Source organism: Anarhichas minor, unplaced genomic scaffold, assembly GCF_050575085.1.
Source record: "Anarhichas minor isolate MPS153535 unplaced genomic scaffold, ASM5057508v1 ptg000017l, whole genome shotgun sequence".
NCBI classification, from domain to species: domain Eukaryota; kingdom Metazoa; phylum Chordata; class Actinopteri; order Perciformes; family Anarhichadidae; genus Anarhichas; species Anarhichas minor.
In genome coordinates, this window is record NW_027466463.1 from 8,744,002 (window position 1) to 8,764,798 (window position 20,797).

Here is a 20,797-nt window from a genome sequence, read left to right on the forward strand (position 1 = left end):
GAGCAGAAGTCCGGTGCTGGCCTCTCGCGGTGTTTGCAGGGCGTGCAGCGGCTGTACGCCACTTCTCGTCGGCTACGGGATCCATATGCTTGCGAAAGCAAGGCTTAACAAAGCGATGGCAACTTCACCAAATGTGCTGCTAAGAGTCTAAAACACACCGGCAACTCAACGCGTCTTCACGGAACTCTAAAGAACCACCCACCTCCCCGGTAGCGGAAAGCTTGTCAACTCAGGTGAAAGGAGCGATGGACCCGAGAGACACAGCCCCGGATTCGTGGGAGCTAGAGGAGGATGCCGAGGCCCCGGCTGCCGCGGCGGAGCTCCCGGCCGCCTTCGCTGCTCTCAACGTGAACGCCAAGCCCTTTGTACCCAACATCAACGCCCCGGCGTTCATACCGACCGTGTTTCAAGCCAGCGCCGTGGAAATTCCGGCTTCAGACGGTGAGAGAACGGCCCGACAAGCTGGCTGGAAGTTAGCTTAGCTCGCTTGCTAATCCAGCTACGTTAGCATTTCTCTGTGCTCGGACCAGACACGGTGCCACAGTTATCGCGTATACGCTAACTAATCAACAAGTCGGCTCGAGTATTTGTCGTGTGTTATAGTGGCGCAATAGCTGCTTTATAACACAGTAACAGCCGCAAACAAGACGTCAAACCCGTGAACACGCTGTGTCAAATGAATATTTATTAAAGTTTGACATGCTTTGCTTTCTCACTTCAAAGGTGCCCCGGATCCAGTTGCCAGCATGGAGGTGGCAGAAACAGCAGGTACGCACGAGTCACAGTGGTGTTAAGGTTATCACGTTACTGATCAGGTTACGGGCTCAGGTGTGTGCATTTACCTGTAGCCAGATTTGACAATCTCACACCAGACCTCGTGCAGACTGGGAGAACAAGTATGCTCGTGACTTGTAAGTTCACTTACTGAGCCATATTTGGCAGAGGTAATCCTATGTGCACAAGGCCTACGTATAATATGATGCAACCTAACTTGTCCCTGCTCGAAATAGACATACCATTGGCCCATAGTGGTGTGTGTGTGTGTGTGTGTGTGAGGCCTGCTGTTTGTCAGACCAACTTTAATATATTCCACCACTTTGTGCTGCCTAGTTTTAATTTGCCTGAGTCAGGCAAAGTCAGATGCGGTGGGCCTCTACTCGAGTTACAGAAAAGCCAGTGGTGTTTTTGTTTTCTAATAAGAGTGGCTGAGCACCGCAGCTGTAGCAGAGTGAGTGACACAAGATCAGGTGTAGTGTACATAAGAGGCAGACAGTGAGTGACCTTTCCCACAGGCATGTTCACAGAGATGCTTGTTCTAATACCTCGTTGGATTCATGTCTGAATTATAATCACAGCGTGGCGAGACTGTCGACAAAGTGGCTTTCTGAGTTTGCCAGCAGCAATATCTCACTGGCTGATTTATAAATGAGGAGGGTTGAGAGGAAAGTAGGCTTTGTGCATGGCTGCTGGGCTGCATACTTTCATAGAGGCTCATTTGTTGCCATGGGAAGATGCTTCTTCTGCAGGGCTCAGCAGATTTCAGCGTACCATTGTTACCGTTTTCCTTTTTAGTTGCACTTGTTTGCTTAGGCAGAACATCGCATCGATTGTGTTTCTAACAAGTGGAGAGGACTAATGAACTGCAGACCACAGGCGGTGAAGTCATGCAACTCTTTAAATGATCCGTGAAGGCAGAGCGTGTGCTATCCTAGAGGTCTTTATATGACACGCGTGGAGATTCAAGGCATGCTCCATGTTTGCAAAAGGGGATCTCATTCCAAATGTTTGTGCAAATGTGGTAAAAGGTTGGTAAAGTTTGGTATACACATGAAACTGGCAGAAAGGATTCACTCATGATCAGACTGCAGGTTTTCATTCCAGCCAAAAAGTACCTTATATCATTACTTAGTTCCTCCAAGCTGTGGGTTGCCTTTAGCATCCACACCTGGCGGAGAAATAACAGGTGTCGTGAATGTGTATGGTTCCAGCAGCTTGTATGGTTCCAGCAGCTCCGGTGGAGAATGGAGGCACAGAGGCAGACATGACCACAGAGGAGGAGACGTGGGAGCAGAAGGAGGAGCCTGGGGGAGAAGGAGAGGGAGGAGGAGGAGGAGGAGGAGGAGGAGGAGGACAGGAGGACCTGGGTTCAGGAGGAGCCTGTGAAGAGGGCACCACGAGGATTGAGGACGAGGAGATGATGGAGGAGGAAGAGGAGGAGATGCCCATGCCCAAGGTGGCGCCGGGCCCGCCCAACGCCCCCAAGAAAGAACACGTGAACGTGGTCTTCATCGGTCACGTGGGTGCGTCTCGTTTGTGTGCGCGTGTGTGTGTTCATTAATCTTAGAAAGACTGTGGAACGTTTTATTGACCTCGTGATGTTTGTGTCTGGTAGATGCCGGTAAATCAACGATTGGAGGACAGATCATGTGAGTAATCCATTGTTCGTGATCTGTGTTGCCTGATCACAGGGCTGCACAATTGATAAGAACATCTAGTATTTATCTTAAACTAGTAAAGTGACCCTTTTTTAGTTCATTTGTAATTTAATTAAACTGTGTCAAACAACTAAAATCCATGTTAATTGTTGCCACTATGACTGTCGGCTACAATGCAACAGGTGGCCTCTTATACAGCACGGTGTTTTCCAGTTAAAGCCTCACATTCACTTTTTGCCTCCATAATGACAAAGATACAATAAATAATCCTCCGACCACGTGTCCATTTCTTTGTTTTCTCCTGTCTAGGTACTTAACTGGAATGGTGGAAAAGCGAACCCTGGAAAAGTATGAAAGAGAAGCGAAAGAAAAGAACAGGGAGACATGGTGAGAGCGGCCGTCTTTATGTTCTTGTCTAAAACCAGCATGCATTTGATTTTGTTAAGTATTAATATATGGGAGCAAATTGCAGTAAGCCACTTCAATGATTTTAATGAAAGCGTTGCATTTGACCTATACTATATGTTGTTTTTCAATGTGAATCATTTAAGCAAATATCGCAACGGTTTTGATTACAACAGGCTTGTTTGGCCCCCGGCAATCTCACGTTGCTCATAGCAGAGTTATGAAAAAGTGAATACGGTTTGTTGCAGGTACCTGTCGTGGGCGCTGGACACGAACCAGGAGGAGAGAGACAAAGGGAAGACGGTCGAGGTCGGGAGAGCTTACTTTGAGACGGAGAAAAAACACTTCACCATCCTGGATGCCCCCGGACACAAGAGCTTCGTCCCCAACATGATTGGCGGAGCGTCACAAGCCGACCTGGCAGTCCTGGTGAGACGGACAGGGACATGAAACTACCGCTAGCTAGCCCCAAACCTCAGACACACAGACTGAATCCTGTACTGACTGAAGTTATTTATATACATCTTGTACAAAAAGTATAGTCGTCCATGGAAGCTTCTCAAACCACCTCAGCAGCATATTCCATTTTCCACTGCCCCTCTTTGTTATATATTCTATAAATACGTTCTTTAAAATGCCACTAAATGCTGGAATTCCCTCCGCCTCCCTTATTGGTTCATATCAGGTGATATCGGCAAGAAAGGGGGAGTTTGAGACCGGCTTTGAGAAGGGTGGGCAGACACGGGAACATGCCATGCTGGCTAAAACAGCCGGAGTCAAGCACCTCATTGTCCTGGTCAACAAGATGGATGACCCCACTGTCCACTGGAGCCTAGACAGGTGAGCTAGGACGTTTGGGGAGAAAAAGACATGACGTGTTTTATGTTGGCTTTAATGCCGTGTCGGTGTTCTGTTTTATTCAGATGTTCCCACAAGACTTCTGGCACATTTTTTGGAAAGATTCATGCATATTTTAGTAAACAATCATGTTTGTTTCCTGACTTTTCTGCAGGTATGAAGAGTGTAAGGAGAAGCTGGTTCCATTTCTAAAGAAGGTGGGCTTCAACCCTAAGAAGGACATCCACTTTATGCCTTGCTCTGGACTCACAGGTTCCAACCTCAAGGACCCCGTACCCGAGTGCCTCTGGTACACGTAAGTGGGCTCTGGGGATGGGTTTGTATGGCAGTACGGTAGTACAGGGGACACTTTAGATGCTGTGACTGGATGTACCGTCAATCCTCTTAGCCGGCCAAACACGGCTACACACACACACACACGCACTTAATTTACCTGAACAATGATTAATTTGTTAAATGTTAACTCTTTCTAAAAGTTGAAAGGTACATTCAGGAAAATCTGGTTCCCCTGCCAGCAGTTTCTGTTCCTTTTAATGCTACGTCGCTATCACTCTGTTTTCTGCCACAATTTTGCTAATGATTCCCAGAGGCGATCAGAGAGCTCTGGTCTGCATCTCATACGGGCCTTCGTGGTCTCACCTTTCCCTTTGCTCAGAGTATAGAAAGACTAACACAAATTATATATATATATATATATATATATATATATATATATAATATATTCATAAAAGACTATTCAGTGACCAACTGTCGTTAAAGTCCCGGTGGAACTCCAATCCTTCCCATTTGATGAGACCGCTTAAAAGTGGGCGGGCTCAGAGTGTTGCTCAATACGGAGCCAAAGACGGTAGATAGAAAAGGATCACGGTTGTTTATTTATTATTTACATGTGAGGTTTTGTTTTGTGTGGAGTCTGTGTTAGTTCTTAATGTAATATCTTCTGCTGCTTCTGACCTGATCCACAGCTGTGGTTTGAACCTTTTCTAAATCTGCCAGAACACTCTTGAAATAAAAGTCAAAGTCACAAATCACACAGTCGGCCGTGGTCAGACACAGCAGCTGCGCTCATGAAGACATTTCTGACAATATTTTATGATTTTTTTCTTTTATGACTGGTGATTTTTTTTTTGTTCTTTACCAGGGGTTTGCCATTTATTGCCCATCTGGACAGTTTGCCAAACTTCACCAGATCCAACGATGGACCAGTCAGGCTACCTATTGTAGACAAGTACAAGGTGAGCAGCTGGAGGCCGTTTGCTCTCTTTCTAAAGAGAGGAAAACCCAAATCCCTGTGCAGCTCTTCTTCTCCGCTGCACCGTGTGGGCGACACATTTCTTTTGGTTTTCGTTCCTTTGGCCAAAATCTGTTTATGTTCCCTCTCCAGTTTGTCATTCTCCTTCCTGTTGGGCGTGTATCCAAGAGCAAACCAGCATGCTTACACACACACACACACACACTGCAGCCTCTGCAAAGTAATTTCTCTTTAAGATAATTCAGCGTCTTGGCACTTGCCTCAGTTTAGATGTTGGAAGCGGTTCAACACATTCTGTCAGTGTTGGTGGAGTTATTTTGGAGCTCCCTCAGTTCTCCCTGCATTAATCATCTTTCTCTTTTCCATGTCTCGTCTTTAAGTTGTATAAATACTCCTCGCTCTCTCTCTCTCTCTCTGTGATTTGCATAAGTGGTTATATTGTTAAGTAGTCCCAACTGGAGTTCTTCCTGGTGTAAGGGGGGATTATGGATCAGTAAACTGGGTGCCGCATACTAATGGACCAGCCAAGATTACCATACAGCAAGCAGATCCAGCTGTGGATAAAACAATTATTACCCCTGATTATTTTGGGAGGGATACTGGAAATCCTGATTGTCAACCGCAGTCAAAAATCCTCTTCCAAATTTGTACTTTATTCTAAGCCTTGTGTCAGAACTCTGTGTTCCTCAAACTGTGTGGTTCTAGACTGAAACACACAAACGCATCATTTCACCCACAAAATGACCATTTGTACTTCAATTACTCTCATTGAAGTGTAATTGAAGTTAAATGTGGCCCCCATTTACTTCAATTCATCTCGCATGCCTCCAAGATGAATTGAAGTGAATGGATGCCGCTTTTAACTTCAATTTATCAAGACCGTGCTCCACTTTTGTCTGTCGTGGAGGCATGCGAGAAGGACTTTTTCTTAAAAAATTCACGGCAACACGGGGGGAGCAATTGACACACAAATGGTCATTTTGTGTGAAAAGTATTCCTTTGATGGACAATAGTGCGAGAGAAAGCAAAAGTGAACAGTTGCTCTCATACTGGAGGTCAACAGTAAGCGTCGGCATTAAAATCCCATTAGCCTGCTCATATTTGCCTGCTGGATTCATGGTTTTCATTGGGCAGTGACAAAATGCTGTATTTCCCACTATGATGTTTACCTCTACTACAGATGTTATGGTCCGCACTCATAAAACAGGATGCATAACACGACTAATATGCATCAAGTCACTGAAACGCTCCGATCCTTCCTTCTGAACTTGTCGTTTGTGTCCTTGCAGGACATGGGCACAGTTATTCTCGGCAAGCTGGAGTCTGGATGCATCAGTAAAGCCCAGCAGCTGGTCATGATGCCAAACCGGGTGAGATCTCCTCTGTGTGACTTTGCTGCTTCTCACAAGGGAACCGATAAAACCTTCCACTGGAAATAAGTCCAAGGCCTCATTCTTGATTTTAATTCACCGCAGCCTCGATGGAAAGAAGATCCTGTAATCATAATGATATAGTTTCAGTTCTAACACCAGCAACACATCCTGTTTATGTACAATAATATGTTTATTTAAAATATAATTATTAAATAACTGTGTGTGTGTGTGTGTGTGTGTGTGTGTGTGTGTGTGTGTGTGTGTGTGTGTGTGTGTGTGTGTGTGTGTGTGTGTGTGTGTGTGTGTGTGTGTGTGTGTGTGTGTGTGTGTGTGTGTGTGTGTGTGTGTGTGTGTGTGTGTTGCAGCACACTGTGGAGGTATTGATCCTGCTGAGCGACGACGTGGAGACAGACGATGCGTGTCCCGGCGAGAATCTCAAGTTGAGGCTGAAGGGCATCGAGGAGGAAGAAATCCTTCCCGGCTTCATCCTGTGCAGCCCCGACAACCTCTGCCACTCCGGCCGCACCTTCGACGCACAGGTACAACATCAACAGAAGAACAAAGCCACTGCGTGCGGGCATCTGTGTCCTCATCTGACTTTTCAGAGTCATTACTTGTGGGGAGAGTTTCAATTAATCTCTTCAGGTCGAGGCTTAATTAGCTCTCATTTATTTAATTTGATGCCAACAGCTAGACTCTCCACCGCTCACTCCTGTCGATTCCAACCCATTTAATCAGTTAAAGACACATTTTAAACCTATTTGGCACTCGGTTGCTTGTTTTTGACTAATTTGAAGAGAGTATAGATAATGAACTGCTATATCCGGCTCTGTTTCAATGCTATATTTAAGTTTTATGAATATGTCAAATCAGCTGATCGTGATTTAATAATCTCTTTGGATGATGCACATTTTCTCCTTTTATTCCAGATCGTCATAATTGAGCACAAATCAATCATTTGTCCTGGTTACAATGCAGTCCTTCATATCCACACCTGCATTGAAGAAGTGCAAATCTCAGTAAGTTACTACACCACGTTCGAAGCTGTTGCTGAAATGATTTACGCTACTAGAGTGTGTCTTTTTGATCCCCCCCCCCCCCCTCCTCCCTGGCCGTACTGGACTGTGGTTCTAAACTTTATAATCCTGACTGCAGGCCTTAATCTGTATGGTGGACAAGAAATCAGGGGAGAAAAGCAAAACACGACCGCGCTTCGTGAAGCAGGACCAGGTGTGTATCGCCAGGCTCCGGGCAGCTGGAGTCATCTGCTTAGAGACCTTCAAAGACTTCCCTCAGATGGGACGATTCACACTGCGAGATGAAGGTGAGGACTGTGTGTGTGTGTGTGTGTTTGTGTTTGTAAGACACTTCGAGCATGTTTATCTTAAACTAATAGATTTTGCACAACTTGCCTACGGACATGGATGTTACCGCAGAGATAACGTATTGTTTATTTGATCGCTCCTGTGCACATCACGGCTTATTTCTCCAATGATTTGAATCCCCCGTCATGTCCCTCACTTCTCTCTTCGTATGCGTCTCCTCCAGGCAAAACTATCGCCATCGGCAAAGTGCTGAAGCTGGTGCCAGAAAAGGACTAAATGCAACGGCGGCAGCATGCATGGAGTTCTTCCACCCGTTACCAGAGGAGAAACCGCTGCTACAGTCGACCCAAACAGCCACTCTCTCTTTACACCCAAGTATGCTGAAGAGAAGAGCAATGACAACGAGGAGTGATGATGGAGATTAAAATTGCTCAAATGAAGAAAACAAGACTGAATCAGTTTTTATGATGAACAATATGAAACTAGAGACCAAGTCCAGTGTGTCAGCTTTCTCATATTGAGAGCTCAGCTATGCCACTAATGTAGCTACACGCCCCCCCCACCCACCCACCCCCCCCTTCTGTACCGCGCAGTCGGCTGGCCGCGCCATTTGTTTTTAGAATGGAGATGGATGCAGTGTAACCGAGCTTGGGGAATAAAAACCGAATTCTACAGAATGGTTTCATATACTGCAGAAGTCCAGAGTTAGCCTGTAATTACAATTTGCAGAGAGTACATGTCCAGTTTTAAGAGTGGGATTAAGAATCCGGCGGACTTTTTAATTTGGTTTCAAGTATTGCGAGAATTTGGGAAATTTGGTCTCTCTCCATATGAGATGGTTTAATTTGATTGAGCTCACATGCTACTCATGAACCATGGATGAACACACTCACTCAAACAGACACACACAGCTGTTACATAATCTAAAGTGAAAATAAATGATCAAGCTGCAACACAGAGGTGTATTTGTTTCCCTTTTAATAAATATTTCCATTTGGGATGGGCGATCAATGACATTTCCTTTTGAATATTAATAGCATAATACTATAGAAGTTACCTATCCTTTGTTTTAATATAACTGGATGTATTGCAACTCATAAATCAGACTTAAAAGCTGCTTTTTTTACCCTTTTGGGCCACCATACATTTGTAATTTACTTTAGCATTATAGAAAACTTTTTTTTTTCAGTGCAGATACGTAAATACTAAGACTGCAACATCTGTATCCATCATTTCTAACTTCTTTTGAAAATAATCTTGTCATGAGGAAACTTTTCTTCCTCGTGTGTCCAGAGCTCTCGTTTAAATAAAGTTTTTTTTAGTATTGTGTGACGTAGAGAAGACGGATTGCGCATGCGTGACTACGGTTCACACGTGAAGCAGACAGCATGGCCGACGGAGCGGAGATTGCGTTGGACAGAGCACAGGTTAAAAACTCCCTTTTTTTCCTACAATACAGTTTACACTCTTTATAATATGATGTCGGTTGATAGACGTTTCCATGTGTTTATGATAAATCACGATGTTATGAATCTACAGCGACTATAAGCTAGTTAGTATCAGCTAGCTTGTTTGCTAGCTGACTGGTTTAGCAACGAAGCTAATGGCAAAGCAACGAGCCTGAATCCCTCGAACTCTGGAAGAAAACGATGGTTTGTCGGTGGGTTTTTATAAGTATGTTATAACTGTAGCGTTAATGTCTCAACCAGGTGAAAAAGGCCGTCCAGGCATTGCAGGCTTTCCTGAAATCCAAGTCCACCGGGGACTCCTTGCTCCTGGACGAGACTCGACAGATCAGCCTGCTCTTCACCCTCTGGAAGATCCCCAAAAAGCCACAGACCATCCGCATGTGAGTCCACTGCCTTCATGCCCGACCCGTAGTTTAATCTGTAGCAGATATATTTTCTCTCATGTGAACCGATTTCATTGATATTGACGTCTCATTCCATCCCCAGTCCCCTGCCCCATGGCCAGCGGCCTGACACAGACGAGGTTTGCCTCTTCACCAGAGACGAGCCCCACATGACTTCAGAGCAGACCCAGAGGTTTTATAAGAAGCTGCTGCAAGAGAAGGGAGTGAAAAACATCACTGAGGTATGCACACAAGTACAGAAAAACACATACATTAACTTATTATAGCAAAGTTGGCTGACTAACCACAGTGGCTGCTAATTCCTAAAAAAACACTAGTTTTTGGCAGCGGAGTATTATTTTGGTCTACATTAAGACCTATTGATGGAGGAACCACAATCCTGATGTGTCCCTGTATCCGGAGCAGATCATCCCGTACAAGGTCCTGACGACGGAGTACAAACCGCATGAAGCCAAGCGCCGTCTGCTGGGGAACTTCGACATGTTCCTTTCTGACGAACGCGTCCGCCGCCTGCTGCCGTCCCACCTCGGGAAACATTTCTACCTGAGGAAAAGGTGAGACCCTTTTCTTACACTCTTTGGTACCAACGAGTTCTTCTTTAGCCGCAGCAGATGGATTCTTACGCCATTTCTGTCGTTCCCAGAGAGCCGCTGTGTGTGAACCTGCAGAGCAAACAACTGGCGAGAGACATCCACAGAGTCATCCAGGGCACCAACCTGAAAGTCACCAACAAGGGCAGCTGCTGGTGAGATTTGCACGACTGCTTTCTGTGTTCCCATTGAAATCTGCTTTTTTCAGCTGTCTGTGAAAACAACCTTCATTCAGCTTAAGGAAAACATATTTTCTTTTAGTATTGCTTCAGCAAGATGGGAAACAATCAGTTTCACAGAATGTTTGATGTCCTCTAACATGAAAAGCACCTCAAAACAACCCAGTCGATTCTGTGAAGTGTTTGATATGGGCAATTGCTGGTGCCATAGAGATTCAATGTAAATCCAGATGGACTTATCTTCCAATAAACTCCGTCTCTACAACTTTGATACACAATATGTTACGTTTGCATTAGAACCCTGCATTTATACTGCTTGTATTGGTGCTGTTTACAGCGTCACCTTAGAGTTCCACAGAGTAACGCTGCATTTTCTCACACGAATGGCCGCTATCTTAGCATGGCGCGCATTGCCCACGCCGGCATGACTGCAGACGAGGTGACAGAAAACATCGAGGCTGCGTTCCAGGCAGTGGTGGCAAAACTACGCACGGTGAGTTCCCTGGATAACTTCCAGTTCAACGTCTCTCTGTGTGTATAAGTAACACATATTGTCTTATTTTATTCTATTCTTATTTATATATTAGTATTTATGTTCCATGTGTGTAGCGTGAAGGGTCCACTTATATTTCATTGTGCAACCCTTCTTCATACTTTGTTGGTTTAAGCTGCTTCCTCTTCCCAAGTATGTATTATATTTGCGTTGCCGTTTACAGAAAGGACCCGTAATGAAGCTCATCCATATCAAGAGTCAAACATCAGTGGCCCTGCCAATCTACAACTCAAGCCTGACCCACCTCACTGTGCTGGAAGAGGCGGAATATGCTCAGCTAAGAAAGAAAGAGGCGAGAACAAGTTCATACTCGCATGTTCATCTCGTGCCTGAGCTTCATTTCTAGAAACGGCGTGTTAATATAAACAGCTCACATGTGTGTGAATTTCAGAAAGCCGCGGCCAGAAAGCTGGAGAACGAGGTCGAGAAGGCGCTCAAGAAGCAAACCGTTGCCACCGGAGAGGAGGGAGAAAAGGATGACAAAATCCCACAGCTGGTTCCCATAGCAACACCTAGCAAAAAGGCTAAACTGGAGGTCAGTGCTGCTCACAGCTGCTCGTCTTAACATTTAAACTAATGTAAATATTTAATTAATTAAGTGGACTGCAGACCCTCATCGCCTTTCTTTCTGTCTTTGTAGCAGCAGCTGGAGAAAGCTCCCAAAGCCGCCGTGACGAAGAAAGCAAAGAAAGCGCCAAACAAACGGGCCAGGAAGGCCGGCAAGACTGACTTTAAAGTAAAGAGAAAAGTTCCTAAAGTCAAATGATTCTCAATAGAGCTTCTTTGCACATTACCGTCTCTACAAGGACATTTTACACAGGATCGTTCACAGAATTATCATTATATTCAATCTGTTTTTTGTTTTTGCTCAGATGAAGCAGATAATAAACTTTGTAATCTAAAACTATCCGTGGCTATGTTGTGTTCTCTAAATGTGTTTTAGAAGTGTTGATTTATCAACTGGGACATTCAAATACTGTGTTATTGACTTGACAAAAGGAAATATATATATATATATATATAATTTCCTTTTTAAGCATTCTATCTTTTTGACCACCTTTTCTTTTCGGGTCGTTTTAACCGTCAGACATTCCTCAGGAAAACTAATCCCTCTCAGCATGAAAGAGATGACAGATTTATTTGATTATCATCGATTCGAGCAAAGTTAAAGTAACACACAATGTGATGAGTCCTCCAAGAATGTATTTCTCAAAATAGGAGTCGACACGTCAAGGACTTTGTAGAATGACTCGCTGAACATTAATAAACCGAATTATGATTCATTTAGCTTTTAGTCTTTGAGCACTTAGAAAATAATAAACACATGGATTAAAGTCAGCAACGTCTCATTTCAAGGTTGAAACCATCAGTCTGTACACAACACTGAATGGTTTCATACACATCGTGAACAGAATCTGTCCGAACACCTTTTATATCCTTAAACATCTGAAGTGCATTATCCTTGAGACGTGTTTGCTCATAGTGAATGTAGCCGTCAGAGCTGTGCATGTAAAGCTGCTAGCCGTATCAAATGACATGCCTATTGTTGACTGGTTAATACTCGAGCTTCTTCAGCTGCCGCTCCCTGGCAGTAATGCTGTGTCAGCACAACTACAGCCTCCTTTGAGGCTTTGCGTCTTCACGTTTACTAAAAAAAAGTACATTCTACACACGAGCAGATCTGAGACACTGAAATATGAGTTTCCCTACATTTCTACACACAGCATGTTTGTCTTGGATGTAAAATGCAACAAGATGGTCACTAAGTGGCCGGCCAATCGGCGGTGATGATATTGGTTGTTCAACAGGTGGGCCGAGTCCGTCCGTCTGTCCAAGCCCTCCCTCTGCTGTGTGGGTGTGGTGGGCCATCTGGAATTACAGTGTTCACGGGCTGCTGGGCAGGAGAACGAGAGATGCATCATGCAAACACTCTGATCATACAGAGGATAAAGCTCCTTCGTGTGACTGCCGGTGGGGAGGCGGCTGCATTGCAACGGGGACTGGCTGAGCAGACGGGACGAGCTGAAGGGAAGGTCTGGACGATCGGTGGCTGGTGTTTCCATTATTCACGTTTTAAAGGTTCTCAGAGGGGAGAGACAAAGCGGCAACAGGGCCATTGTTCTGTTGAAAGCAACCATGGAAGCAATTGGAGAAACTTCACTTCCAGATGACTCTGGGAGTCTGAGCCTGTGTCCGGACCCTCGCCCAGGCTGGGCCCACCTCCACAAACCCATCATTGTGATGGTGATGGGGTCTCTGATGTCTGCCGCGGGCGGACTCCTCTTCCTGCTCCAGTCCCTGGGGGTGACCGAGGCGTCCCGCTCCGTAGCCTCGGCCTGCCTGTCCTTAGGGCTGCTGTTTGTTGTGATGGGTCTCGTGTGGATCCCCGTGCTGAACGAGAAGCAGAGGAGGAAGCGGTACAGCCGGGGGGAGCTTGAGTAGAAGTGACTCCGCCATGTGAAAGTTTTTGTCAGTGATGATGCAACTGTTTCCAGGAAAACATCCAACACATTCACAAAGCTGATGCGGTGCTTGCTGATAACCGCTTGCGCACGTTGTACTTTGACCACTGCAGGTTTGTCTGTGAGTCGACGAGGATCGCGTTTCACTGTCCGGCAGCTGCACATCTGGACTACACTCTGCCTTCGGAGGACCTCCGCTGCCACCATGTCAACATCTGTGCAGGTAGAGCCATTCACGGAGAGAGGGGACGGAGGAGTGGGCCGCTGCAAGTGCTCGTTCTGGTTCGCGGTGGCCCACGACGTCGTCGGCGTCTTCATCATGATGTTGGGGGTGTTCGGAGGGCTCGTCATCCACGACTTGTTCATCTACGCGGGGGCGATCATCATCTTCCTCAGCCTGATCTGGTGGGTGTTCTGGTACTCCGGGAACATCGACGTGCCGCCCGAGGAGCTGGAGGACGATGTGGGCCTGATCAAGCTGAAGAACCGCGGGCTCAGCCGGGTGGTGAGGCGCGTGTCCGACGGCTTCACCAGCAGGATCAGGAGCTCTTTCAGGAAGAGCGGCAGGTCCATCAGAGGAGACCCAACAGGCAACAGCAGGCCTTCAAACACAGAGGTGTCGCTCTCCACCATCTATGACACGACCATCACCTCCTCTTCTAAAGAACTCGTGAGAGAGACAATGTCAATATGAACTAAAGCTTTTTAACGGACTGGAACGGACACACTGAACTTGGATCTTTGTTTGTTTTCCTTTGCTCGTCAGTTTATTCTGTTGAAAGGGATTTTGTGTTTGCACCGCTAACATGCACACTTGTAATGATTAGACAATGCTGTCTAGATAACGTCCACATGCTTTTATCAGCTGATAAGATGTACACTTTGCACACTATTACAGTGTTGCAAAAAATAATTGATTTAGAAACCACAGCATCAGTCATGTTTGGTTGATTCACAGATATTGCAGAGTAGGGATGTGATGAAATAAACGCTATGATAAGGGACTTATTATGATGAGGCTGATTGTGTGACCAGAATATTTATAGCTGCCTTTTTTTAGTTTTTTGGACAAGGACACCATTTGAAATAAACCAAATGCTTCCAGAAGGATAAGTCATGCAGTCCTTACTTATTTATTTTTATATCTCATGGTAAATTGAAGCTATAATCTCACCCGTCTCTACAGTACATGTTTCGATTGCCATCTCTCTCCATCTGCACTGAAAAGTCCCTGAAGGTTTCAAGTCTGATAAGCTGATTGTGTGTTTTCAATGCAGTCGAATAGATTTATAACTAACCATCAATAAATCTGTAAATGGTCTGATTATTTCAGTTTTCCCCTCTTTTATATTTATTTATTTAACTGTCTCACAGCCATCTTCAGCTTCCTGGAGTATAATCTCTTCATGTACAAAATATGCTGCACTTTAATAAATGTATCTTGCTCTCTATATGCATCGTTGCTAACATTTTTTCAGCATACAAACAGCAGTAGTTGTAGAGTATATGGTACACAAAGTTCTACTTCAAGTGTCCAAACATCAGCGTCCACATTAAGGAAAGAATCTAAAGTTATCTAAATCTCAGACAGTCTCGTTCACCTCTGATCTGACAATATCTCATGTTTGTGATTCCCTGATAAAACGGCAACACACACTCTCTCACACACACACACACACTAATAAGTTAGTGGCTCTGTCTGAATTAGCTGTAAGAAAGAACATGAAATGTCACACACACTGTTACATAATGGCTGTTCTCAAATCTGCAACTTTTTGTTTGATTTGCAGGATCAGAGGCTCTTTCTGAGTTATTAATGTATTTGTTATAAACCAAATTGAAGTTTAACCTGGTGATGGCGCTGGATAAAAAAGTCTGAATCGTGAGTGATTACAATTCCTCCTGAGCCTGATCCCGCCCCCAGAGGTTGATTGATGGGCAAGTATCATCCTGAAATAAATCCACCATGAAAGAAGAAGAAACATAAAAGAGCTAGCCTTCAAATACATACTCAGAATACATGGAAGCAAAAGAATATAATGAGAATGCAGTTTTGTAATAATACACATGTATTTATTTCAGTGAATATATATTTGAAATAAATTGGGTGGAATTTTATTTTTTACTATTTAACTAATTAAATTATTATTAGATTTAATCACTTATTTATTCACGTTATTGTCAATTTATCAATTTATTAATATATTTATTCATTTTTCAATTTCATCAGTATAATCATGAACTGTCAAATCTTCAATAAACTTGCATGAGTATAAATTGTTTCATGGTGACATTGATGCAACCAGATTTCTCATTGAGTCACTCACCAGAAACATTGCTTATGACCTGTGTGTGTGTGTGTGTGTGTGTGTGTGCTAACATTATCTGAAGCCATCAAGAGCTTTGAGGGTTTCATTCTCAGATTTCCATTCAATTACATATTCTCAAGCAGTTGTCAGGCGTTGATTGCATATTATACAATTTTATTCATAAGCAATTCAATATATGAAATCAATTAAATGCTCCTAGACTGGTATTCCATATTCCCAAGTTTTCATTAAATGTTCTCTGTTTTCAATTTAAAGTCCTAATCGGGTTAGACCCACTCACTGTGTTACTGCATCGGCTGGACGTTTCACGGTTTAGAGATTTAAATACAGGTTTAAAATAATTCACAAAAACTAAATTACTCCAAAAGACAACCATTAAAAATCTACATTTATACACATACTGTAGATTCACATATTATATATATATATATATATATCAATTAATAATGATCATACCAATTGATAAATAAATATAAGCAGATTTATATATAAATAAAATAAAAACAATCAGTGAATTAGAGGGAAACTAGTGAAACAGATCCATTTATATTTGGATGTGCAGTTCTAAGTAGTAAATGGTAAAGGTCGAATAACTCCATTGATGGAAGCAGTGAACAAGACGAGAACGACTGTAAACATTTTACGACAAAATACAAATAAAACTAATGTATTTTATTCCTTTTTAAAATAAAAAGGAGGTGAAGACGTGTTAATGCTGCTAGAAATACACAGACATTTCATGTCTATTTTTCTAGAATCTCTCTGCATAATATAAAAGTTACTCTTGTAGTTCGACACTTCATCAGCAAAAGACTACAACTCCCACTAGGCCCTGCCTGTCATATGACCACTGTGTGTTTTGTCACGTGACCTTGAAAACTGCTCAGTCCTCCGCTTCCCGTTCTTTCCGGCGAGTCAGGTCCCGGACTGAAAACACCGCTTTCCTCTTCTAACCGACCGCCACGTTTTTAAAAACGGACAGTTTCGTGGCTGTGAAACTGCACTCGGGCTCGTGCTCAGTACAGTTCCGCTGCTTCTCGCGCTTCGTACAACTCTTTGCATGTCAGCCTGTGTACAGACTCACAGCGCCCAGCGGCTCCCCGGCAGGCCTCTCCGTTCACCGTGCGAGCATCAGTCCTCACGCCGCGGTTGGGTGGCTCCGGCTCGGGCCGCGGAGGAAGCATGTGCCCGGTGCATCGCTAGCCTCTGCTCCCATGATTCTAAGCGACCACACCGGCTGATGAACGGTTAGGCTTGGATGTCACGGGTACCGGAGTTTGGCTGTCAGAATGAACGGTGAGTGTTGTGGTGTCATTGCCTTTTGGTAGTCAGTCTGCCACTAAAGCACATCATGCAGTAAGTTGTGTTCATGCAGTTTGATTTCTGCTGACTTGTTAACGGCGCTGCAGATACTTCCCCAATGTTAACACACAGAACGGCCTTTCTTGTCTGTCCAACCAGTGAACCGAAAGAGAAAATACAAACACTGCTCAAAAGTACTAAAAAGTAGAACTAAAAGTAGTAAAGTTTAAACTGCATCCTGTAAGCTCAGTCCACCGCCACTGAACCTCGTGCTGTTCAGCTCCACTGAAGACAAACCTGCAGAACACTTTGCTCTGTTTGTTTTGAAGTGACAAGTCACCACGTGACGCAGTTCTCTGGAGGCTGCATGTAGCCTTGGAGTTTGTGGAAGTGTGGTCGTGACAAGTTGCAAGTGTGAATCCCATGCAAGCATGTGGGTGGAGGAAAGGGACTGCTCCATGCAGCTTCCCTCACTCTGCAACTGCCGAGGTGCTCTTTAGCAAAGCACTTGGCCCAGAGCTGGTCCAAGTGGGCCAGCAGCTAGAATATTGTGGTAGAACTGGAGAACTCCTGGTCAATATATATAACAATTTAAATGTGAAAATGCCAGGACGATACACATAACAATGATTTTTGAATGGTTTATTTAGTCAATAGAATGTCAGAAAATGGTGAAAAATGTCCATCTCTGTGTCCTCAGAGGCTGAAGTGATGCCTTCAGATGTCTTGTTTTATTTGACCCATGGTTCAAAACCCAAGAGATTAAATTCATAACGATATATATTCCAGAGAAAAGCAGCACGTCTTCACATCGGAGGAGCGGGAACCGGAGAGTGGTTGAGTTTTACTTCAAAAATGGACTCATCAAATTCTTTCATTTCAATTTTCTGTACTCTGTTTGAATAAATGTACCGAACAATATTAACTTTAGTTGTAACTGTGAATCAAAGTCATTATAGACATAATGTAACAAAAATAGAAAGATGCGTACTACAACAGCCACATTGATTTGTTTATTAGGGACAGTGCACATTAACGAGTGACACTTAAATGTGTTTTTATTTAATATGACCGTATTTCTATGAAACATTTCAATGCTCGTGTTAAGATTGAGATTTCTTACCAAATTTATAAAAAAATAGGCATTTCATGGTTGAAAATGTCTCAAAACACCGTCTGTTGTTCTAAATCAGCCCGAATCTGCTGATTTCTGAGATGGGTTGATGGTTTGGGACTGATCTACGTCATCAAATAAAAATGAACGCGCTCTAATCAGACGCCTCTCCTATTCTCTCCCCACCGTGTCAGTTTTCAGTCACCACTGTGTAGCATTAACAGCACAGCTCCTTTAGCGACTGGCTAAAGTTAGCTTGCTAACCCCGCCGTGTCATCATGCTACCGTTCCGTTGGTCACAGAGAATGAGCAGAGCAGTGTGATGGGTTCCTGCTCCCCGCTGCTGGAGACTACAGCCGGGTGGAGAGCACGCGGTCGCTCCGGAGACGGGAGGCGGGAGGGTTGCTAACGCTGCGGCGGTCCTTCTCCGAAGCTGGCGCCCGCTCTCCTCCCGGCAGAGTCGTCCTTCAGCGGGGACGAGAGAGGCTGAGGGACCACCGGGTGTTATATGTTTTGATGAACAGTAATTCTTTACTTTTTCCATCCAAAAAGTATAGTTTCCTCCGAATGAGCTGTTGAATGTTGCAGACGTACTGAATGTTGCTGTAGTAAATCCATAAAAAGGATTTCTCCATTATATTCAAACTGTTTATACCGACTGCGATGGCCAGTTCCTTTCCTTCCCCTCCTCTTGGACATGCATAATTAATGCAGGAACAATGACTCGGTAATTGATTTCCTGAATCCATCGTCAAACTTAAATTTGGGTCATTTTTCCATAGTCTGTGTGTTTACCTCTGCAGGCACTCTGCAGAGTGATACCAAGAGACAGCACCTCCTGGAGAGGCTGCTGGATGCTGTCAAACAGGTGAGTCACCCGTTACCCCGCCCGTTCTTTACCCGGGAGACGACATTGGTGCCAAACTTTGTCTAGTGTCGGGATCAATGCCCTTTAACCGGAACAAAGAAGTAACTCCCCATTTGTTTGTGGTGTCAGTGCACCTTTCCTCTACCGTTTACCAAAACACCCTGGAGGAAGTAAAACTGAGCAGTGTTACAGTGGTAAACGATAGGCCGCATGCTCCCATGTGTCAGCACTGTTTATCAGCAAGAGACTGTATCGATTCTACTGCTGCCACTGCAGCGATTTAGGCCTTTAGAAATCTTAGAAATGTGCTCACCGCGTGCTGGAGCGAAGTTTGAACGCAAGCGGTCAAACGCTGAAGAAAGAAGTCTTTCTTTCACAGGCAGCTATTAATCATTCCCTTCATATCTTTCCAGTGCCAAATCCGCTTTGGAGGAAGAAAGGAGATCGCCACAGACTCAGACAGCAGGTAAGAGAAGCCGCCTGTCGCCCCCGAGACATTCTTTCGTTGTATCTGTGTTTATTCAGCACCCGAGAGGCTGTTCGCTTTGCTTTGCGCGTGTAGTTCCAGGTCACTTGATGCTGTGGCGCTTCAGGCTCCAGTATCTCTACGTTCAGCTTCTTCTGTACGGCGAAAAAGAAAATCAATTTTATTCGCTGCAATGAACTAAATAACCTTATTTTTGGGGGGTTTTGAGAGATTTACAATATTTCCCATGACATCTAAGCAATAAGAGTGTTTTTTATGTGTAAGACAAACGATGTACCAACCTTGTTCCATCAGAGCTTATTACAGTCAAAGAGAAATATTTCATCACAGTTTCATATCCTGTGCTGCTCGGATCTAATTTTGAAGTTGTAGCTCCAGTTTTTTAAAAATGAATTACAATTTCATCTTTCCGTTCGGAAACTACAGATAATGGTACTTCCCGTGGAGTTTAAAGTGCAGCTATATATTCAAGTGGCATAAAAAAAACCACTCAAATGAGGGGTGCACATAGTGGTGTAACGTGTCTTTGTCTCTGCAGGGTGATCTGCCTGTGTGCCCAGTTTGAAGCGGTGCTGCAGCATGGCCTGAGGAAGAGCCGAGGTCTGGCTCTCACCGCCGCCGCTCTCAAGCAGGCGGCGGGCTTCAACACCAAGACCGAAGCAGGTACGACGCCTCACCGGCCGCATGGGTCGGTTAAACTCGGGTCCGAAGTTGAAAAATCACGGCAGCGACTTAACCGCCAGCCGTTACCTCGGGGGGGAAAAAAGCAGAGCTGAGAAGGCTAACCTTGCTACAGGGTAACTTGACTTTTACTTTTGAAAGTCATGGAGGGTTGGTGGATGCAGATGTGTCAGTGGGAAGCTCAGAGCTGCAGGATAACCACACACACACACACACACACACACACACACACACACACAAAGCACAATCTGGCTGTGAGACCCGGTAATTAAGCTACGGTTCAGAATGGCATGCACAGGAATGTCTCTGCTTCCCTGCTTCACTCTCTCCGTTGTGCTCTGCTTCCTGCCTTCAGACCTCTGTCTCTCTCTCTGTCTCTCTGTGTGTCTCAGCCTGTGGTGGGCAGCACACCTGCTGTGTTTTCGCACTGCTAAAACATACATGGACCCACAGACAAAAAGATGCCAAACAGATGCCAAACAGCCTGTGGCATGCTGAACTACGGGGAGAGGTGATCGCTGGTACTCAAGTGCAGAAGACATCTGTGATGTTGCCAGTTGATGAAATAGTGCAGCCATAAAGAAAACAACGTGGTTTTTGAATATTTTATTCATTGTACACTAATATGATTAATGTGTTGCTTTAGTAAAGAGTGGGATAAACATAGATATATGATATACGGTGTCATGCTGTGTGGAAAACATCCTCCT

General features: G+C 44.4%; 4 protein-coding genes and 1 non-coding gene across 9 annotated transcripts in view; all 5 read left to right on the top strand.

Annotated features, from left to right (window-relative positions):
- The first annotated feature begins 33 nt into the window (after positions 1 to 33).
- Positions 34 to 8,601, top strand: gspt1 (G1 to S phase transition 1). Of its 3 annotated transcripts, none has more exons than XM_076093285.1 (14): positions 34 to 441; positions 724 to 768; positions 1,989 to 2,300; positions 2,393 to 2,426; positions 2,745 to 2,822; positions 3,089 to 3,269; positions 3,526 to 3,680; positions 3,853 to 3,993; positions 4,840 to 4,933; positions 6,240 to 6,320; positions 6,689 to 6,862; positions 7,253 to 7,342; positions 7,479 to 7,647; positions 7,872 to 8,601. In XM_076093285.1, the coding sequence occupies exons 1-14, from the start codon at positions 246 to 248 to the stop codon at positions 7,922 to 7,924; spliced, it is 1,803 nt and encodes a 600-aa protein (XP_075949400.1). In that variant the 5' UTR covers positions 34 to 245; the 3' UTR covers positions 7,925 to 8,601. The 3 variants fall into 3 exon arrangements, with proteins under 3 accessions (XP_075949400.1, XP_075949401.1, XP_075949402.1); XM_076093286.1 differs by having other exon boundaries at positions 1,992 to 2,300; XM_076093287.1 differs by having other exon boundaries at positions 2,007 to 2,300.
- Positions 8,602 to 8,925: 324 nt separating this feature from the next.
- Positions 8,926 to 11,750, top strand: rsl1d1 (ribosomal L1 domain containing 1). 2 transcript variants are annotated; one of them, XM_076093295.1, is made up of 9 exons: positions 8,926 to 9,075; positions 9,358 to 9,497; positions 9,604 to 9,742; positions 9,927 to 10,075; positions 10,165 to 10,266; positions 10,690 to 10,783; positions 11,007 to 11,135; positions 11,235 to 11,378; positions 11,484 to 11,750. In XM_076093295.1, the coding sequence occupies exons 1-9, from the start codon at positions 9,037 to 9,039 to the stop codon at positions 11,607 to 11,609; spliced, it is 1,062 nt and encodes a 353-aa protein (XP_075949410.1). In that variant the 5' UTR covers positions 8,926 to 9,036; the 3' UTR covers positions 11,610 to 11,750. The 2 variants fall into 2 exon arrangements, with proteins under 2 accessions (XP_075949410.1, XP_075949412.1); XM_076093297.1 differs by having other exon boundaries at positions 11,487 to 11,750.
- LOC142952175 (small nucleolar RNA SNORA55) lies at positions 10,438 to 10,568 on the top strand. The gene has a single exon (XR_012954659.1). It is a non-coding gene; the product is annotated as a small nucleolar RNA SNORA55 (small nucleolar RNA).
- A 1,600-nt stretch (positions 11,751 to 13,350) lies between the features above and the next one.
- Positions 13,351 to 13,999, top strand: LOC142951230 (uncharacterized). The gene has a single exon (XM_076092731.1). The coding sequence runs from the start codon at positions 13,367 to 13,369 to the stop codon at positions 13,997 to 13,999; it is 633 nt and encodes a 210-aa protein (XP_075948846.1). The 5' UTR covers positions 13,351 to 13,366.
- Positions 14,000 to 16,512: 2,513 nt separating this feature from the next.
- snx29 (sorting nexin 29) overlaps positions 16,513 to 20,797 on the top strand; it is a 119,942-nt gene continuing 115,657 nt past the window's right edge. For both annotated transcript variants that reach the window (XM_076093305.1, XM_076093306.1), the window contains exons 1-4: positions 16,513 to 16,931; positions 18,855 to 18,919; positions 19,333 to 19,385; positions 19,945 to 20,069. In XM_076093305.1, the coding sequence (XP_075949420.1) occupies positions 16,925 to 16,931; positions 18,855 to 18,919; positions 19,333 to 19,385; positions 19,945 to 20,069 (250 nt within the window). In that variant the 5' untranslated portion in view covers positions 16,513 to 16,924. The remainder of the gene's footprint in view (positions 16,932 to 18,854; positions 18,920 to 19,332; positions 19,386 to 19,944; positions 20,070 to 20,797) is intronic.

Excerpts from the sequence above, each read along its gene's own strand:
- LOC142951230 (XM_076092731.1), top strand. The coding sequence starts at position 13,367 with ATGCGGTGCTTGCTGATAACCGCTTGCGCACGTTGTACTTTGACCACT.
- rsl1d1 (XM_076093295.1), top strand. The coding sequence starts at position 9,037 with ATGGCCGACGGAGCGGAGATTGCGTTGGACAGAGCACAG. Across the intron at positions 9,076-9,357 it reads TTGCGTTGGACAGAGCACAG|GTGAAAAAGGCCGTCCAGGC; the intron begins GTTAAAAACTCC and ends TGTCTCAACCAG. Across the intron at positions 11,379-11,483 it reads GCAAAAAGGCTAAACTGGAG|CAGCAGCTGGAGAAAGCTCC; the intron begins GTCAGTGCTGCT and ends CTGTCTTTGTAG.
- gspt1 (XM_076093285.1), top strand. The coding sequence starts at position 246 with ATGGACCCGAGAGACACAGCCCCGGATTCGTGGGAGCTAGAGGAGGAT. Across the intron at positions 2,427-2,744 it reads ACGATTGGAGGACAGATCAT|GTACTTAACTGGAATGGTGG; the intron begins GTGAGTAATCCA and ends TCTCCTGTCTAG. Across the intron at positions 2,823-3,088 it reads GAAAAGAACAGGGAGACATG|GTACCTGTCGTGGGCGCTGG; the intron begins GTGAGAGCGGCC and ends GGTTTGTTGCAG.